Source organism: Coregonus clupeaformis, chromosome 7 (assembly GCF_020615455.1).
Source record: "Coregonus clupeaformis isolate EN_2021a chromosome 7, ASM2061545v1, whole genome shotgun sequence".
NCBI lineage: Eukaryota > Metazoa > Chordata > Actinopteri > Salmoniformes > Salmonidae > Coregonus > Coregonus clupeaformis.
In genome coordinates this window covers 31,118,143-31,134,541 of record NC_059198.1, presented here as the reverse complement: position 1 = coordinate 31,134,541, position 16,399 = coordinate 31,118,143, and the positions used below count along the sequence as shown (strand labels likewise).

General features: G+C 47.7%; 1 protein-coding gene across 1 annotated transcript; it reads left to right on the top strand.

Annotated features, from left to right (window-relative positions):
- On the top strand, positions 1-15,145 carry LOC121570584 (complement C1q tumor necrosis factor-related protein 1-like). The gene is made up of 4 exons (XM_041882051.1): positions 1-87; positions 1,000-1,036; positions 13,087-13,317; positions 14,176-15,145. The coding sequence occupies exons 1-4, from the start codon at positions 58-60 to the stop codon at positions 14,721-14,723; spliced, it is 846 nt and encodes a 281-aa protein (XP_041737985.1). The 5' UTR covers positions 1-57; the 3' UTR covers positions 14,724-15,145.
- The last annotated feature ends 1,254 nt before the right edge of the window (positions 15,146-16,399 follow it).

Below are 16,399 nucleotides of genomic sequence, written 5' to 3'. Positions count from 1 at the left end.
AAAAAGAGCAGGGGGAAGGAATTCACCACAGCAGAAATACAGGACTGGACTGGAAGGATGGCAGACAGTACTTGCAAAGGCAATGAGGTTTGTTCTCTTGAGCCTCCCGCAACTATTATACAGATGTAGTGTAATGTAGTGTAGGGTTCGGGAAAGGGTAGTGTCTGTGTGTGTCCACTGTTTGATTGGTTATGGGGTATCAATAAAACGTTCCAATTTGTGTTCAAATTCATTTATTTAACAGAATGTAAGATGTTTGATAATGACTCCTACAAATGAGGGTCTGGTATAAATAGTGTAACTTAACAAAGGGCAAGAAAAATGATCCGACAACACAGCCTATTTGTTTGATTATAATGTGATGCTAATAAAACTATTATTAATGCTCTTGATTGAGAAATAAAAAAATAGTATTGTATACATCTACACAAAATGGAACGTCATCCTGAATGTCTCAAGATTTGTTTGGTTTTATTATGTTCAAACAGAACCTCCAGAGATAGCCTATACATTCCATCCGTTCTGTCAGAGCCCTTAAACATTCCCATCACTTTTCATGAGTTATCGACTTTTAATGACTAGGGCCATGTCCACCGCCTTACCTCTCACAAGCTATAAATGTCATGTTACATTTCATGGAAAGACATTCATGGAGAAACAGCAGCCATTCAGTCAGAGTAAACGACTTGAATGTGGGCAAAGTAACCTTCTTACTTGAACTGGTGTTAGTCAATGTTGCTATTGTGTCTGAGAGAGATTTTCAATTTTGATTGTTAAATTAGATGCTGGATATTTATTTAGTTTGGTATTTGTAGCTATTCTTATTGTTGTCGCTTTAGTTTTCATATTTTTTATGTGTATCATTTCGATTTGGCAACATCGACCTTGTCATTCATGCCATTAAAGTATATTGTATTTGAATTTTAGAGAGAGAGAGAGAGAGGCTGACTCAGGATTCTCCTCCTCCCCTCCCCTCCCCTCTCCTCTCTCTCTCCTCAGCTGATCGACACGACTTGCACAGAGACTTCTACGAGAGGTAAGTTACAGCATGCTTTACTATCAATCACATTAAGTGTCATTCTGCGGTGGCTTCTGCACAATACCAAGAGTGCACGTCTCACGCAGTCCCACATCTTTCATTTGGCTATATTAAACATAATGTCTAACTGATGGGCGTCGCCAGAACTTGCAGAGAGGAGGATAGAGCAGCACCAGAGAGCTGGTGAAGTTGCATATAAAGCAGCCGCAGCTAGTTTCAATAGTTGGCCGCCTCTCTACATGACCATACAGGCATGGCCGTAATTACATAATAATTCAAGCTAATTTCTACTATTGCACACTGCATGGCTTGACAGGGTCATGTTTCAGAGGACGCGTGGCTCTCGACCTTCGCCTCTCCCGAGTCGGTAGGGGAGTTGCAGCGATGGGACAAGACCTCATATTATGAGGACAGAGAGGTCCGGTCTTCGGTAATTTATTCGCTAAAAATGTTTTTTTAAGGAACCCAGTCAGGGTCTCAAATTACTGTTGAGAGTTAGAATAGTAGAATTGACAAGGTGCAATTTCGCAATGTAGTTGTGCATCAGCAGTTTTCCTCTTGCTATATGTCACTCACTGACAGTCACGCAATTAGCCCATGTCATAAAACATTTTTGGATTAGTCTAGGGGAGAATCTCAATTCCATACTCCTCGTGTCCTCTCCTCTCTCCTCGTCTCCATCTCAAAACCCATTGGAGGAGAAGATCAGAGGGGCGGGATCTCTGGCTTTCTCATCCAATGGGTTTCGAGAAGGAGGCAAGGAGAGAGGACGCAAGGAGTGTGAATTGAGATTCTACCTAGTTAGTCTAGACAGCTATCTAAATGTGTAGTAATCAGGGCCGAATTACTGACAGGTAACGCTGGGCACTAGCCCAGGGATCCTAACCTCCAAGGGGCCCTCATTGACATGTTTGTCAGTCTCACTCAGGTATCATATTAACATGACATAAGTCATGGCAAAATGTGTAGAATTGAATGGAATTAGCTTTAAAACTTAATTTGTTTACGTTTTGTTAATAAAATAGTTTTTCTGCTATCAGATCCCTCTGTATGTATTAAACTATCCTGGTGCTGAGTTAATGTGAGTTAATGTGTAGCTGCTAATTGTATAGCTAATAGGCTATCTGTTTGTAGATCGACTGAGGTAAATGAAGCTACAAGAACCAATGTGATAATGGTTGGGATAATTTTTGCTATTTTCCAAAAGCATTTTAGAGTGTTTAATTAATAATATGCCATTTAGCAGACGCTTTTATCCAAAGCAACTTACAGTCGTGCGTGCATACATTTTTGTGTATGGGTGGTCCCGGGGATCGAACCCACTACCTTGGCGTTACAAGCGCCGTGCTCTACCAGCTGAGCTACAGAGGACCATATAAATAGTATAGAAATGCAGCAAATGAGCTTGAACGTTCTTAACATTTTCAAAATTTCACAGTATTATTCCAACATCATAGTGTGGACCTATATATAAAAACAATAGGAAAATCCAATTTTTGACTGCACTATGCAGAAATCACTCTGCCATTTCCTGGTTGCTAAAATTTTAATTGTCACTGGTGTAGAGATGAGTAGGCAGTCGCAGGTTTAGAACTACTGAATTTATTAAAGCACCATAGCTTAAAGCAGGATGAAATCCACAGTGCAAAATATAAAGTACTCAGGACATAGTAGGAGAGCTCCCTCTCAGGAAAACAAGCAACATATACAATGACCGACAAAGACAAATGACAGAGGGAGCATATATACAGTGATAGATTGGGGATTGGAACCAGGTGTGTGTAATGATGACGAGACAAGTCCTGGGTTGATGAGTGAAGGGCGTTTGCCAGCAGCAGGTTCGGCAGCAGCTAGAAGGCCGGCGAAGCCGAATGCCTGGGCTGGACAGGATGGGGAGCCAAAGCGAAGGCTGGTGTGACAGTACCACCTCGAGGCGTTGCTTCAGCAGCAGGGCGCTGCCGACCTTGGGGACGACCCCGGAGATGCGGAGCCGGTCGGTCGGGATGACGCCTGTGGAAATCCCGAATGAGAGAACGGTCCAGGACTTCCCGAACTGGAACCCAGCACCGCTCTTCGGGACCGTACCCCTCCCAGTTGACCAGGTACTGGAGAGACCAATGCCGGGGCGCCGGGGCTCCCTCGAAGTCCAAGGGAGGGGGAGGTGCGTCGTGGGGTCCAGCACTAGCCAAGGGACTAGCTGCCACCGGCCTGAGGAGAGATACATGTAATGAGGGTGAGATACGGTAAATGACAGGGAGCTGTAATCTGTACTTCACCTCATTGATTCTCCTCAGGACGTTGAACGGCCCCACAAACTGCGGGCTCAGCTTCTGGCAGGGCAGGCAGAGGGGCAGGTCCTTCGTAGAAAGCCAGACCCTGTCACCGGGGTCACACTGCGGTGACGATCGGCCTGCGCCTTCTGCCGGAGGACAAAGTGCTGGAGATGGGTGTGCACTGTGTTCCATACCTCCTCGGCGCGCCGGAACCAATCGTCCACCGCAGGAGCCTCGATCTGACTCCGGTGCCAGGGTGCCAGGGCCGGCTGATAGCTTAGAACACACCGAAAGGGTGTGAGGTTAGTGGAGGAGTGACGGAGGGCGTTTTGTGCGTATTCTGCCCAAGAGAAGAAATGCAGCCCAATCCCCTGGCTGGTCCTGACAGTAATTACGAAGGTACCTACCCAGTTCCTGATTTACCCTTTCCACCTGCCCATTTGATTGGGGACGGTACCCGGAGGTGAGACTGACCGTGACCCCCAGTCGTTCCATGAAGGCCTTCCAGACACGGGAGGTGAACTGAGGACCACGGTCAGACACAATGTCCTCGGGATCCCGTAGTGCCGGAAGACGTGAGAGAAGAGGGCCTCCGCGGTCTGCATGGCCGTAGGGAGACCAGGCAGAGGAATCAAATGACAGGCTTTGGAAAACCGGTCCACAACAACCAGGGCGGTGGTGTGCCCCTCCGAGGGGGGAAGGTCTGTGAAAAAGTCCACGGAGAGATGGGACCAGGGTCGTTGTGGAACCGGCAGCGGGTGGAGTTTGCCATAGGGGAGGTGTCTCAGTGTCTTGCTCTGTGTGCAGGTGGAGCAGGAAGAGACGTAAACCAGGACGTCCAGGGCCAAGGTGGGACACCAGTACTTGGCAGAGAGACAGTCGATAGTACAGGCTGTACCCGGGTGCCCCGACACAGGTGATGTGTATACCCAGGCAAGGAGACGGTCCTGCACATCAGAGGGCATGTAGATATGCCCCTCAGGACAGTGGGCAGGCAAGGGCTCCTGTCGCAGGGCTCGACGAATGTCCGCGTCCACATTCCACACGACAGGAGCCACAATGCAGGACAGGGGAATAATGGGTGTCACCAAGGCCACCTTTAGGTCCCGGTATTCCTCCGGGATAGGGACGTGGGTGGCCTGGTCCGGACTTTCCACAGAGGTGCCACAGATTGACACAGAGAGACACCTCCCCGACAGTCCTGCGACCAACCCAACAACCTCCTCTCTGTCCACAATATACTGGGGTTATGCAACTGTAGCCAGGGGAAACCTAAAACTACGGGGTGTGCAGGAGAGTCTAAGATGAGGAAAGTGATGTGTTCATGGTGGTTGTGATTAACAGTGAGGGAAATGGGAATCGTGGTCTGGCGCACCAGTCCTGTTCCTAGGGGACGGTTGTCTAGGGCATGGACTGGGCTAGGGGGTTGTAAAGGGACTAGAGGAATGCGTAATGATAAGGCCACTGACCGGTCTAGGAAATGGCCTACTGCACGTGAGTCCACTAGGGCAGGACTCAGTGGGGGACCAGGATAGTCAGGCAAGATGACAGGGAGGAGGACAGGCTGGGTGGACAGAGAGGAGCAAGGCACGCCCACGCCCACGTCTACCTGGGAACTTGCAGGAGCGCGCCTCGGCCTGTCGCTTCCTCGCCTGGTTCTCCTTCTGGGACAGGTGTTCCAGGAGTGGTCCGACTCCCCGCAGTAGAAGCAGAGACCCTGTTTACAGAGGCGTTTATGTTCTGCAGGGGGAAGGTGTGTTGTGCCAACCTCCATGGGCTCAGTCTCGCTGGAGGTTCCTGGGAGAGACCCGAACCCCCGGGATGGGTGACGACGGGCATACAGGAGATTATCCAGGCGGATGGCCATGGCGATGAGCTGGTCCAGCGTGAGGTCCTCATCGTGACAGGCCAGCTCGGTCTGGACGTCCGCCTGTAGCCTGCTGCGAAAAACCGTCAACAGGGCCGGGACGTTCCAGCCAGTGGACGCAGCCACTGTCCGGAAATCCAGAGCGTACTCCGACGCTGTCCTGGACCCTGGCGTAGATGCTCACCTCCCTCTCAGCCATCTGTTTGGTGGTCGAAGACGGCACGGAAGAGTTGTGTGAAGCGCTCATAGGACTGCACTTCTGGACCGTCCCTCTCCCAGACGGCGTGCGCCCACTCCAGAGCCCGGCCTGTCCGCACCAAGATCACCAAGGCCACCTTGTCCCTCTCGGAGGCCGACCCGGCATGAAGGGAAATGTGGAGGTCACACTGCAGGAGAAACCCCCTACAGTGAGCTGGGGTGCCGTCAAACCACTCCGGGAGGGGCAGGTGGACGTTGCTGATCGGACCGGGTGATGTAGATGGTGGTGGGGTGGCTGGAACGACCGCAGGGAGCTGGGAAGGTGGTGGTGTAGCCTGCAGTTGGCATACGACCCGGTGAACCTCGTCCATGGTAGTCCCGAGGCGCTTCCGGCACGAGTCGTGGTGCCGGAACATCGCTCCTACAGCGGAGAGGTCGGGATGTCCTGCTGCTTCCTGTTTTCTTGGGTCGGTCATTCTGTCACTGGTGTAGAGAGGAGTAGGCAGGAGGCAGTCGCAGATTTAGAACTACTCAATTTATTAAAGCACCATAGCTTAAAGCGGGACGAAACCCACAGTGCAAAATATAAAGTACTCAGGACATAGTAGGAGAGCTCCCTCTCAGGAAAACATGCAACATATACAATGACCGACAAAGACAAATGACAGAGGGAGTATATATACAGTGATAGAGTGGGGATTGGAACCAGGTGTGTGTAATGATGACGAGACAAGTCCGGGGTTGATGAGGTGTTTGCCAGTAGCAGGTTCGGCAGCAGCTAGAAGGCCGGCAACGCCGAATGCCTGAACTGGACAGGAGGGGGAGCCAAAGTGAAGGCTGGTGTGACAGCCTTTAGGCTGGCCTAATTTCAGTTTTTGTGACAAAACAAGCAAGTATAGTGTAGAGAATCATTGTACCATTTAAACCGCTGTGAAATATGCTATATACACAAAAGTATGTGGACACCCCTTCAAATGAGTGGTTTCGGCTATTTCAGCCACACCCGTTGCTGACAGGTTTATAAAATCGTGCACACAGCCATGCAATCTTCATAGACAAACATTGGCAGTAGAATGGCTTTACTGAAGAGCTCAGTGACTTTCAACGTGGCACCGTCATAAGATGCCACATTTCCAACAAGTCAGTTCGTCAAATTTCTGCCCTGCTAGAGCTGCCCCGGTCAACTGTAAGTGCTGTTAATGTGAAGTGGGAACGTCTAGGAGCAACAACGGCTCAGCCGCAAAGTGGTAGGCCACACAAGCTCACAGAACGGAACCGGCGAGTGCTGAAGTGCGTAGCGCGTTTAAATTGTCTGTCCTGCAACACTCACTACCGAGTTCCAAACTGCCTCTGGAAGCAATGTCAGCACAATAACTGTTCGTCAGGAGCTTCATGAAATGGGTTTCTGTGGCCGAGCAGCCGTACACAAGCCTAAGATCACCATGCGCAATGCCAAGCGTCAGCTGGAGTGGTGTAAAGCTCGCCGCCATTGGACTCTGGAGCAGTGGAAACGTGTTCTCTGGAGTGATGAATCACGCTTCACCATCTGGCAGTCCGACGGACTAATCTGGGTTTGGCGGATGCCAGGAGAACGCTTCCTACCCCAACTGTAAAGATTGATGGAGGAGGAATAATGGTCTGGGACTGTTTTTCATGGTTCGGGCAAGGACCCTTAGTTCCATTGAAGGGAAATCTTAACGCTACAGCATACAGTGACATTCTAGACGATTCTGTGCTTCCAGCTTTGTGGCAACAGTTTGGGGAAGGCCCTGTCCTGTATCAGCATGACAATGCCCCCGTGCACAAAGCGAGGTCCATACAGAAATGGTTTGTCGAGATCGGTGTGGAAGAACATGACTGGCCTGTACAGAACCCTGACCTCAACCCCATCGAACACCTTTGGAATGAATTGGAACGCTGACTGTGAGCCAGGCCTAATCGCCCAACATCAGTGCCCGACCTCAGTAATGCTCTTGTGGCTGAATGGAAGCAAGTCCCTGCACCAATGTTCCAACATCTAGCGGAAAGCCTTCCCAGAAGAGTGGAGGCTGTTATAGCAGCAAAGGGGGGACCAACTCCATATTAATGTCCATGATTTTGGAATGAGATGTTCGTCGAACAGGTGTCCACATACTTTTGGTAATGTAGTGTATATAAGGGCATATATGGCCATATTACTTTTCCGTATGGGGCAGCTTGCTCCAAGATGCTACTGTACTTGATTTATCTAATGCAGATTAGTCTACTGCAGCATTCCATTGGCTTTATTAGTGTGTTCTCTAGTCTAGCACACCACCAGATCATATAGCTTTAAACCCAGACTCTACCATGTCACTGCTACTACACGCCAAGTCATACTTGATTAACCATGCTTGTGTTACCATCCCCTTGGTCTAGGACTGCAGGCCAGCTTTGCCGTTGTGTATGGATATTAACTCAAACAATGGGTGCTGGATCAGCTGAATCATGATTCATAAAGTCAGCCTTTACGCGCTGTTTTCTCTAGAGATCTACCCAGTGTGCATTCCAAATGATACCCTTTTCCCATTGAGCACAACTTTTTTGACCAGGGCCCAAAGTACTGCACTATGTAGGGTATAGGGTACGATTTGGGATAGCGTCCAAATGTCCATCTTCTAAACTGTAAAATGGAACTCTGTGGCACAACTGTCAACTAAAGAGGCTGATTGATTTAAAGCTCTCCTTATTATCAAATCAATTTAGTAATTTCTGTAGTAACAAAACATGTGGCCCATAGCTAGCCTGTACAATCAAAACACTATCAAGATACTGTACCTCAGTACACTTCACAAGTTTACATGGTTCACATTTTTTGCGGAAATGAAGCATTAAATTGTACAGAGTACCATGCTGTATCCCGTGCATATGACAATCAACTTTGATTTGATTTTGATTTGACAATCCCAGAAAAAGACCATCAAGATCACTCAGATGTCTGCAGATCATGGACATTTATTTCAGGGACATTATGGAAGAAACTATAGCATTGCTATACTTTTGGTTTGTGGATGAGAGCCACACTAGTGTTTCTTCTGTGGATTTTCATTGTACCATTGGCCCTATGTTCTGTCACTGCAATGAGCTATGGATCTAAAATGGCACCTTAGTATAACACCTGTGTTGGACTGTCTGTCTGAGACTGTAGGGCTGGCATCATAGAAAACGACAAATGATGGTCATGGTTTGAATCGAAGCTCCAGACAACAACACTGTTGTCTTATGGAAAGTTCATAGCTGGCTCGTGTTCCTAAACCTTCCCTGCTCCCCTCTATGCAAATATACTGTATGTTTTCTCTGGATCCAAAACCCCTCTTTTTCCCACTGTCCTGGAACAGCAGTGGGACACGTAATAGTTAAGTTGCTAAGCAGAGACTTTTTTTCTCCATCTATTCATGTGGATATTCATTAAACCACTATAGCAGGGGGTTCCCAAACTTTCTAGGCCCACGACCACATTTTGATATCAGAACATTTTTGCGACCCCAACCATGTGAAATAGTTTTATGTAATTAACAGCCAATGTTTACTTTGTTAATTGTGGCTACGGCAGTCAATTTTAAAACATTCTAACAGTATTTCTGATTGTATTCTCAAATCACCATCATATACTTTTAATGTGGGCCTATGACAGTCAATTGCAAATTAGTCTGACATAATTTCCCTTATCTCACCACCACATGCTTGATGCATGTCGCGTCGGAGCTTCTCAAAGTCAGCGGGTGTGGTCGACAGTGCGCACCTCATCTCTCCTGTCACATCCAACCTGGATATATATTTGTTTTTAATACAGACGAGAGTACTGAATCAGCATACCATGAGTTTTAATGCCCCAAGGGAGACGGCACAGTATTCCCTTTGAGTCATGAACCAAATCTCCTCCCGTGAATTCCTTGTCTGCAGCATTAGGTCACATGACAGCTCAATCAGCTGTTCGATTTCACTTACCGGCATGTCAGCTGAGCCAGGGTAACAGTCTAACGGATTTAGCTGATTTGTTCACTCATCTGATCCTCCTCTCCACCCTCTCCGAGCTGGGCATCTCCGGCGCGGCTCACTCTTGGATTGCGTCCTACCTGACCGGTCGCTCCTACCAAGTGGCGTGGCGAGAATCTGTCTCCGCACCACGTGGTCTCACCACTGGTGTCCCCAGGGCTCAGTTCTAGGCCCTCTCCTATTCTCGCTATACACCAAGTCATTTGGCTCTGTCATATCCTCACATGGCCTCTCCTATCATTGCTACGCAGACGACACACAACTAATCTTCTCCTTTCCCCCTTCTGATAACCAGGTGGCGAGTCGCATCTCTGCATGTCTGGCAGACATATCAGTGTGGATGACGGATCACCACCTCAAGCTGAACCTCGGCAAGACGGAGCTGCTCTTCCTCCCGGGGAAGGACTGCCCGTTCCATGATCTCGCCATCACGGTTGACAACTCCGTTGTGTCCTCCTCCCAGAGTGCGATGAGCCTTGGCGTGACCCTGGACAACACCCTGTCGTTCTCCACTAACATCAAGGCGGTGACCCGATCCTGTAGGTTCATGCTCTACAACATTCAGAGAGTACGACCCTGCCTTACACAGGAAGCGGCACAGGTCCTAATCCAGGCACTTGTAATCTCCCGTCTGGATTACTTCAACTCGCTGTTGGCTGGGCTCCCTGCCTCTGCCATTAAACCCCTACAACTCATCCAGAATGCCGCAGCCCGTCTGGTGTTCAACCTTACAAAGTTCTCTCACGTCACCCCGCTCCTCCGCACACTCCACTGGCTTCCAGATGAAGCTCGCATCTGCTACAAGACCATGGTGCTTGCCTATGGAGCTGTGAGGGGAACGGCACCTCCGTACCTTCAGGCTCTGATCAGTCCCTACACACAAACAAGGGCATTGCGTTCATCCACCTCTGGCCTGCTGGCCCCCCTACCTCTGCGGAAGCACAGTTCCCGCTCAGCCCAGTCAAAACTGTTCGCTGCTCTGGCACCCCAATGGTGGAACAAGCTCCCTCACGACGCCAGGACAGCGGAGTCACTCACCACCTTCCGGAGACACTTGAAACCCCACCTCTTTAAGGAATACCTGGGATAGGATAAAGTAATCCTTCTACCCCCCCCTTACCCCACCCCCAAAATAAGGTGAATGCACCAATTTGTAAGTCGCTCTGGATAAGAGCGTCTGCTAAATGACGTAAATGTAAATGTAAATGTAAATCTGTAGAAATGTTTTGTATTTCCCCTTCATGCTTGCGTTCAGTTCCCCAAATATGTCTGTTACACAGGCAAGGAGACACATTTTCTTTTCAATACACAGAAAGTCAACAAAGTCTTTTTTTGTACATCCATTGTGAATGACAACAGTTCCTCTCTCAATTCTAAAAATCTTTCCAACACTACCCCTCGATAACCACCAAGCCTCGGTGTGAAATAGAACATTGTCATGCTCTGATCCCATATCTCCACGTAGTTTTGCGAACAGGCGTGTGATGTAGTTTGCAATCGAAGTTACCTACTGCATATCTCCGAGTTCTGCGTTCAGCTCGTTTGCCACCAGTTGCTCTCGGTGTATCCATTATAGCTCAGTGGGTGTATCATACAATGCATCCATATGGCAGAGGGAGAAACATTCATAACTAGAGTGCAGAGGCCTGCCCGCCGTCCCGTGATAGATGGAGCCCCATCTGTGCAAAATCCCGCCATTCGATCCCATGGAATCAGTTTTTCGTCAATATAGCCACGCAGCACACTGCACATCCCCTGTGCCGATTCATGCTCGGAAATAGTGAGACAGAACAATATGTCCTCATGAATAGCATCTCCCGACATGTAGCGAACAAAAGTCAATGCATGGGCATCTCGGCCCTCACAGCTAACATCCATTTGGAGAGCATAAGGTGGGGAGTTTTTGAGTCGTTCAGTCAGAGTTTTCTCTTGATTGCTATTTATAGCGTCAATTCTTAGTTTCACAGGGTTGTCTGACAAAGGTATTGTTTTCACCATATCAATTGCGGCCAGTAAAAACAAATGATAGTTCCACTAAGCGCAAACCAGATGGGATGGCGTATCGCTGAAGAATGCTGTGGTAGCCATGCTGGTTAAGTGTGCCTTGAATTCTAAATAGATCACAGACAGTGTCACCAGCAAAGCACCCCCACACCATAACACCTCCTCCTCCATGCTTTACGGTGAGAAATACACATGCGGAGATCATCTGTTCACCCACACCACGTCTCACAAAGACACGGCGGTTGGAACCAAAAATCTCCAATTTGGACTCCAGCACAACCAGGTCTCTTCTTCTTATTGGTGTCCTTTAGTAGTGGTTTCTTTGCAGCACTTCGACCATGAAGGCCTGATTCACACAGTCCCCTCTGAACAGTTGATGTTGAGATGTGTCTGTTACTTGAAATGTTCCCGAATTGACTGAACTTCATGTCTTAAAGTTTCTCTTTGCTTATTTGAGCTGTTCTTGGTCTTTTACCAAATAGGGCTATCTTCTGTATACCCCCCCTACCTTCTCACAACACAACTGATTGGCTCAAACGCATTAAGAAGGAAATAAATTCCACAAATTAACTTTTAACTGTTCATTGAAATACATTCCAGATGACTACCTCATGAAGCTGGTTGAGAGAATGCCAAGAGTGTGCAAAGCTGTCATCAAGGCAAAGGGTGGCTATTTGAAGAATCTCAAATATAAAATATATATATATATAATTTGTTTAACCCGTTTTTGTTACTACATGATTCCATATGTGTTATTTCATAGTTTTGATGTCTTCACTATTATTCTACAATGTAGAAAATAGTAAAAATAAAGAAAAACCCTGGTCGCGACCCCTAGTTTGGGAACAGGTGCATTATAGTCTAATGTACCCTACTCATGGTATAACATGAATACCTCTTTGTCATACTTGTTTTTTCTTAGGGCTCGATTCAATCTGTATCGCCGAAGTTCAGCACTATAGCATGATTTAAATGTAAAGGTAATTTCTGATTGAGCCTACATATGCTGCGTTTACCATGACATTTTAGTCATTTAGCAGACGCTCTTATCCAGAGCGACTTACAGTTAGTGAATGCATATATATTTTTTTCATACTGGCCTCCCGTGGGAAACTAACCCACATCCCTGCCGGCCAATCCCCTACCTTGGATGATGCTGGACCAATTGTGCGCCGCCCATGGGTCTCCCGGTTGCGGCTGGCTGCGACAGAGCCTGGACTCGAACCAGGATCTATAGTGGCACAGCTAGCACTGCAATGCAGTGCCTTAGACCACCGCGCCACTCGGGAGTCAAATGAATGCAGTCTCTGCTAACACGGGAACATTGCCTTTACATTTCTATTGCGCAGTAGCGCAGCTCTTCAGCGCTACGGATTGAATCGAGCCCATACTATTTGAGTCATGTAATAGACAACAATGTAGAATCTGATATGATGCTGGAATTAAATGCTATTTCTCTCCACAATGAATGCTTTATCTAGGACCAATTTACAACTGTACCTTCATGTTCATAGTAACAAACATCACTGTCAATGGGACCTTGGTATAAGCCGATCTTGGATTTAATACACTCAAATAACTCTCGTTGTCCAAAGATTTAAAGCACTTACAGGTGGGTGAACTATCCCTTTAAGGTTCAAAAGGTCAAAGGTTGTGTCTAATCTGTCTGTTGACCTTCCTTGTCCTCTCAGGTGCAGCAGCCATGTTTGACCGCCTCCACCTCCTGAGCCCCGTCCTCCTGTTCCTCCCCCTGGTCATCCCTGTCCCGCCCCCCGGAGGTGCCTCTCCTGCCCCCTGCCGCCGCTGCTGTGACGACCTGGAGCCACAGGAGGGCCCTCCAGCTCCTCAGACGGGGGACCAAAAGAGTGGCCTGAACCAGATGCCTGAAGTCCGCACCTTCATCAACATGACCATCCTCAAAGGTGCGCCTGGATTGTGCCTTTACACCTGCAATACACATAGCTTGATCCTTGGTCTCTTTGTGGTGTTTTGCCAACTCCTATGGTGGTTGTCATGCCAAAGACAAAACAATTGGCAAAACAGCACAAAGAGATCTGGGACCAGATCTGACTGAATTCCATTTGATTGGATTATGAGTATGTGTATTCCAATCCATGGCTCTACTCAATTGGACCTCTAAATTCCTATAGAGTTAGGCCCTGCTCGCATTTGACACATTTAAGAGACTTTGTACGATTCTAGACATTGAGATTGGCTCGGTGTACATGTGATTCACCAGAGGTGAAGGGCTGCCCCTGGACTTAATGAGGCTGTTGTGTTTCAAACTGAACTTTTCATTGAAGGAATGCCTTTAATTTTTTCTCCAGGCTGGAGGCTAGAAAGTCTGCTGCTATTTCAGAACATTAACCTGGCATTGAACTTGCTTATGTGGCAGAATACATGACCAATAACGTAACAGTTTGTGTGTGTTTGTGTGCTCACCAGAGAGCGTGACCTGGCTTGGAAAAACATGCTGTGGCTTTCCAAAAATAAAGCAGCAGAAAGAAATATCCTGTTGAAGATAAGCAGAATTCCAGAACCCTAAATTCTCATATACTGAATGGGCTACAATTATGAGAACTCTGGAGTGACTCCAAGTTTACGTAACATTCCTGTCTGGACTTGAGAAAATCATAAACAATCTATCTACACAAAGTCTTCCATGATCCATGTTATACTAACTTTAATCTCAACATTACCCCATTTGGACCTTTAGTCTACATTACTGTGTCATAGCTCTCTAATGACTCGTGCTGTATATTTTCCATCTTGCCTCACAGGGGACAAGGGAATCCGCGGGGACAGGGGGACACCTGGGAAGTCTGGTGAGGAAGGCGCTCCTGGATCCCGAGGGCCAATGGGCCCCAAAGGAACCAAGGGCCAGGCGGGCCCCCCAGGGGACCCCTGCAAGACCCAGGACGCAGCCTTCTCGGTGGGGCGTCGCAAGTCCCTCCACAGCGTGGACTATTACCAGGCCCTGGTGTTCGACACAGAGTTCGTCAACCTCCACGGCCACTTCGACATGTTCAAAGGAAAGTTCTACTGCTACGTCCCTGGGATCTACTTCTTCAACGTCAACATCCACACCTGGAACTTTAAGGAGACCTACCTGCACATCATGAGGAATGACAAGGAGCAGGCCATCGTGTACGCCCAGCCCAGCGAGAGGTCCATCATGCAGAGCCAGAGCCTTATGTTGCCCCTTGAGCTCAACGACGAGGTGTGGGTCCGGCTGTACAAGAGGGAGAGGGAGAACGCTGTGTATAGCGACGATGTGGATGTGTACATCACCTTCAACGGATACCTCATCAAGCCCACCCTGGAGTGAGATGACCTGCTGGGTCGATTTCAGTAGGCACAAAACGGAAGAAAACGCTCTAAACAGTCAAACGGGGAGGTACTATCTGAACTTGTCCAGGAAGAGGCGCTTGTTTTCTTTTTCCGTTGCAAAATGTTTAAAATGTGTTTAAAACGGTGTGCCCTAATGAACATGATCCCTAACTGACCTGAGGGGAGGGTCAGAGTTCAGAGTTCAGGAGGTTCCGATTGAAAGGGGGGCCTCTTTACACAGGGTTTTCATTGATGCACACACCCACTTTTAAGTGCCTCTATACGCTGCAATGGGATACTAGGGGCTTGTAAGGTAATGTCCATAGATTCCTTCTCCCCTGTATTGAAAAAAGCAATATTATTAGATGTACAGTACCAGTCAAAAGTTTGGACACACCTACTCATTCAAGGGTCTTTCTTTATTTTTACTACATTGTAGAATAATAGTGAAGACATCAAAACTATGAAATAACACACATATGGAATCATGTAGTAACCAAAAAAGTCATTTTATATTTGAGATTATTCAAATATCCACCCTTTGCCTTGATGACAGCTTTGCACACTCTTGGCATGCTCTCAACCAGCTTCATGAGGTAGTCACCTGGAATGCATTTCAGTTAACAGGTGTGCCTTCTTAAATGTATTTCCTTCTTAATGCGTTTGAGCCAATCAGTTGTGTTGTGACAGGGTGGGAGTGGGGGGGGTTATACAAAAGATAGCCCTATTTGGTAAAATACCAAGTCCATATTATGGCAAGAACAGCTCAAATAAGCAAAGAGAAACGACCGTCCATCATTACTTTAAGACATGAAGGTCAGTCAGTCTGGAAAATTTCAAGAACTTTGAAAGTTTATTCAAGTGCAGTCGCAAAAACCATCAAGCGCTATGATGAAACTGGCTCTTATGAGGACCACCAGAGGAATGGAAGTCCCAGAGTTACCTCTGCTGCAGAGGATAAGTTCATTAGAGTTACCAGCCTCAGAAATTGCAGCCCAAATAAATGCTTCACAGAGTTCAAGTCACAGACACATCTCAACATCAACTGTTCAGAGGAGACTGTGTGAATGGTCGAATTGCTGCAAAGAAACCACTACTAAAGGACACCAATAAGAAGAAGAGACCTGCTTGGGCCAAGAAACACAAGCAATGGACATTAGACCGGTGGAAATGTGTCCTTTGGTCTGGAGTCCAAATTGGAGATCTTTGGTTCCAACCACCGTGTCGTTGTGAGACGCGGTGTGGGTGAACGGATGATCTCCGCATGTGTAGTTCCCACCGTAAAGCATGGAGGAGGAGGTGTTATGGTGTGGGGGTGCTTTGCTGGTGACACTGTCTGTGATTTATTTAGAATTCAAGGCACACTCATTTGTTTTTCAACAGGACAATGACCCACTACACCTCCAGGCTGAGTAAGGGCTATTTTACCAAGAAGGAGAGTGATGGGGTGCTGCATCAGATGACCTGGCCTCCACAATCCCCCAACCTCAACCCAATTGAGATGGTTTGGGATGAGTCGGACGGCAGAGTGAAGGAAAAGCAGCCAACAAGTGCTCAGCATATGTGGGAACTCCTTCAAGACTGTTTGAAAAGCATTCCAGGTGAAGCTGGTTAAGAGAATGCCAAGAGTGTGCAAAGCTGTCATAAAGGCAAAGGGTGAATATTTGAAGAATC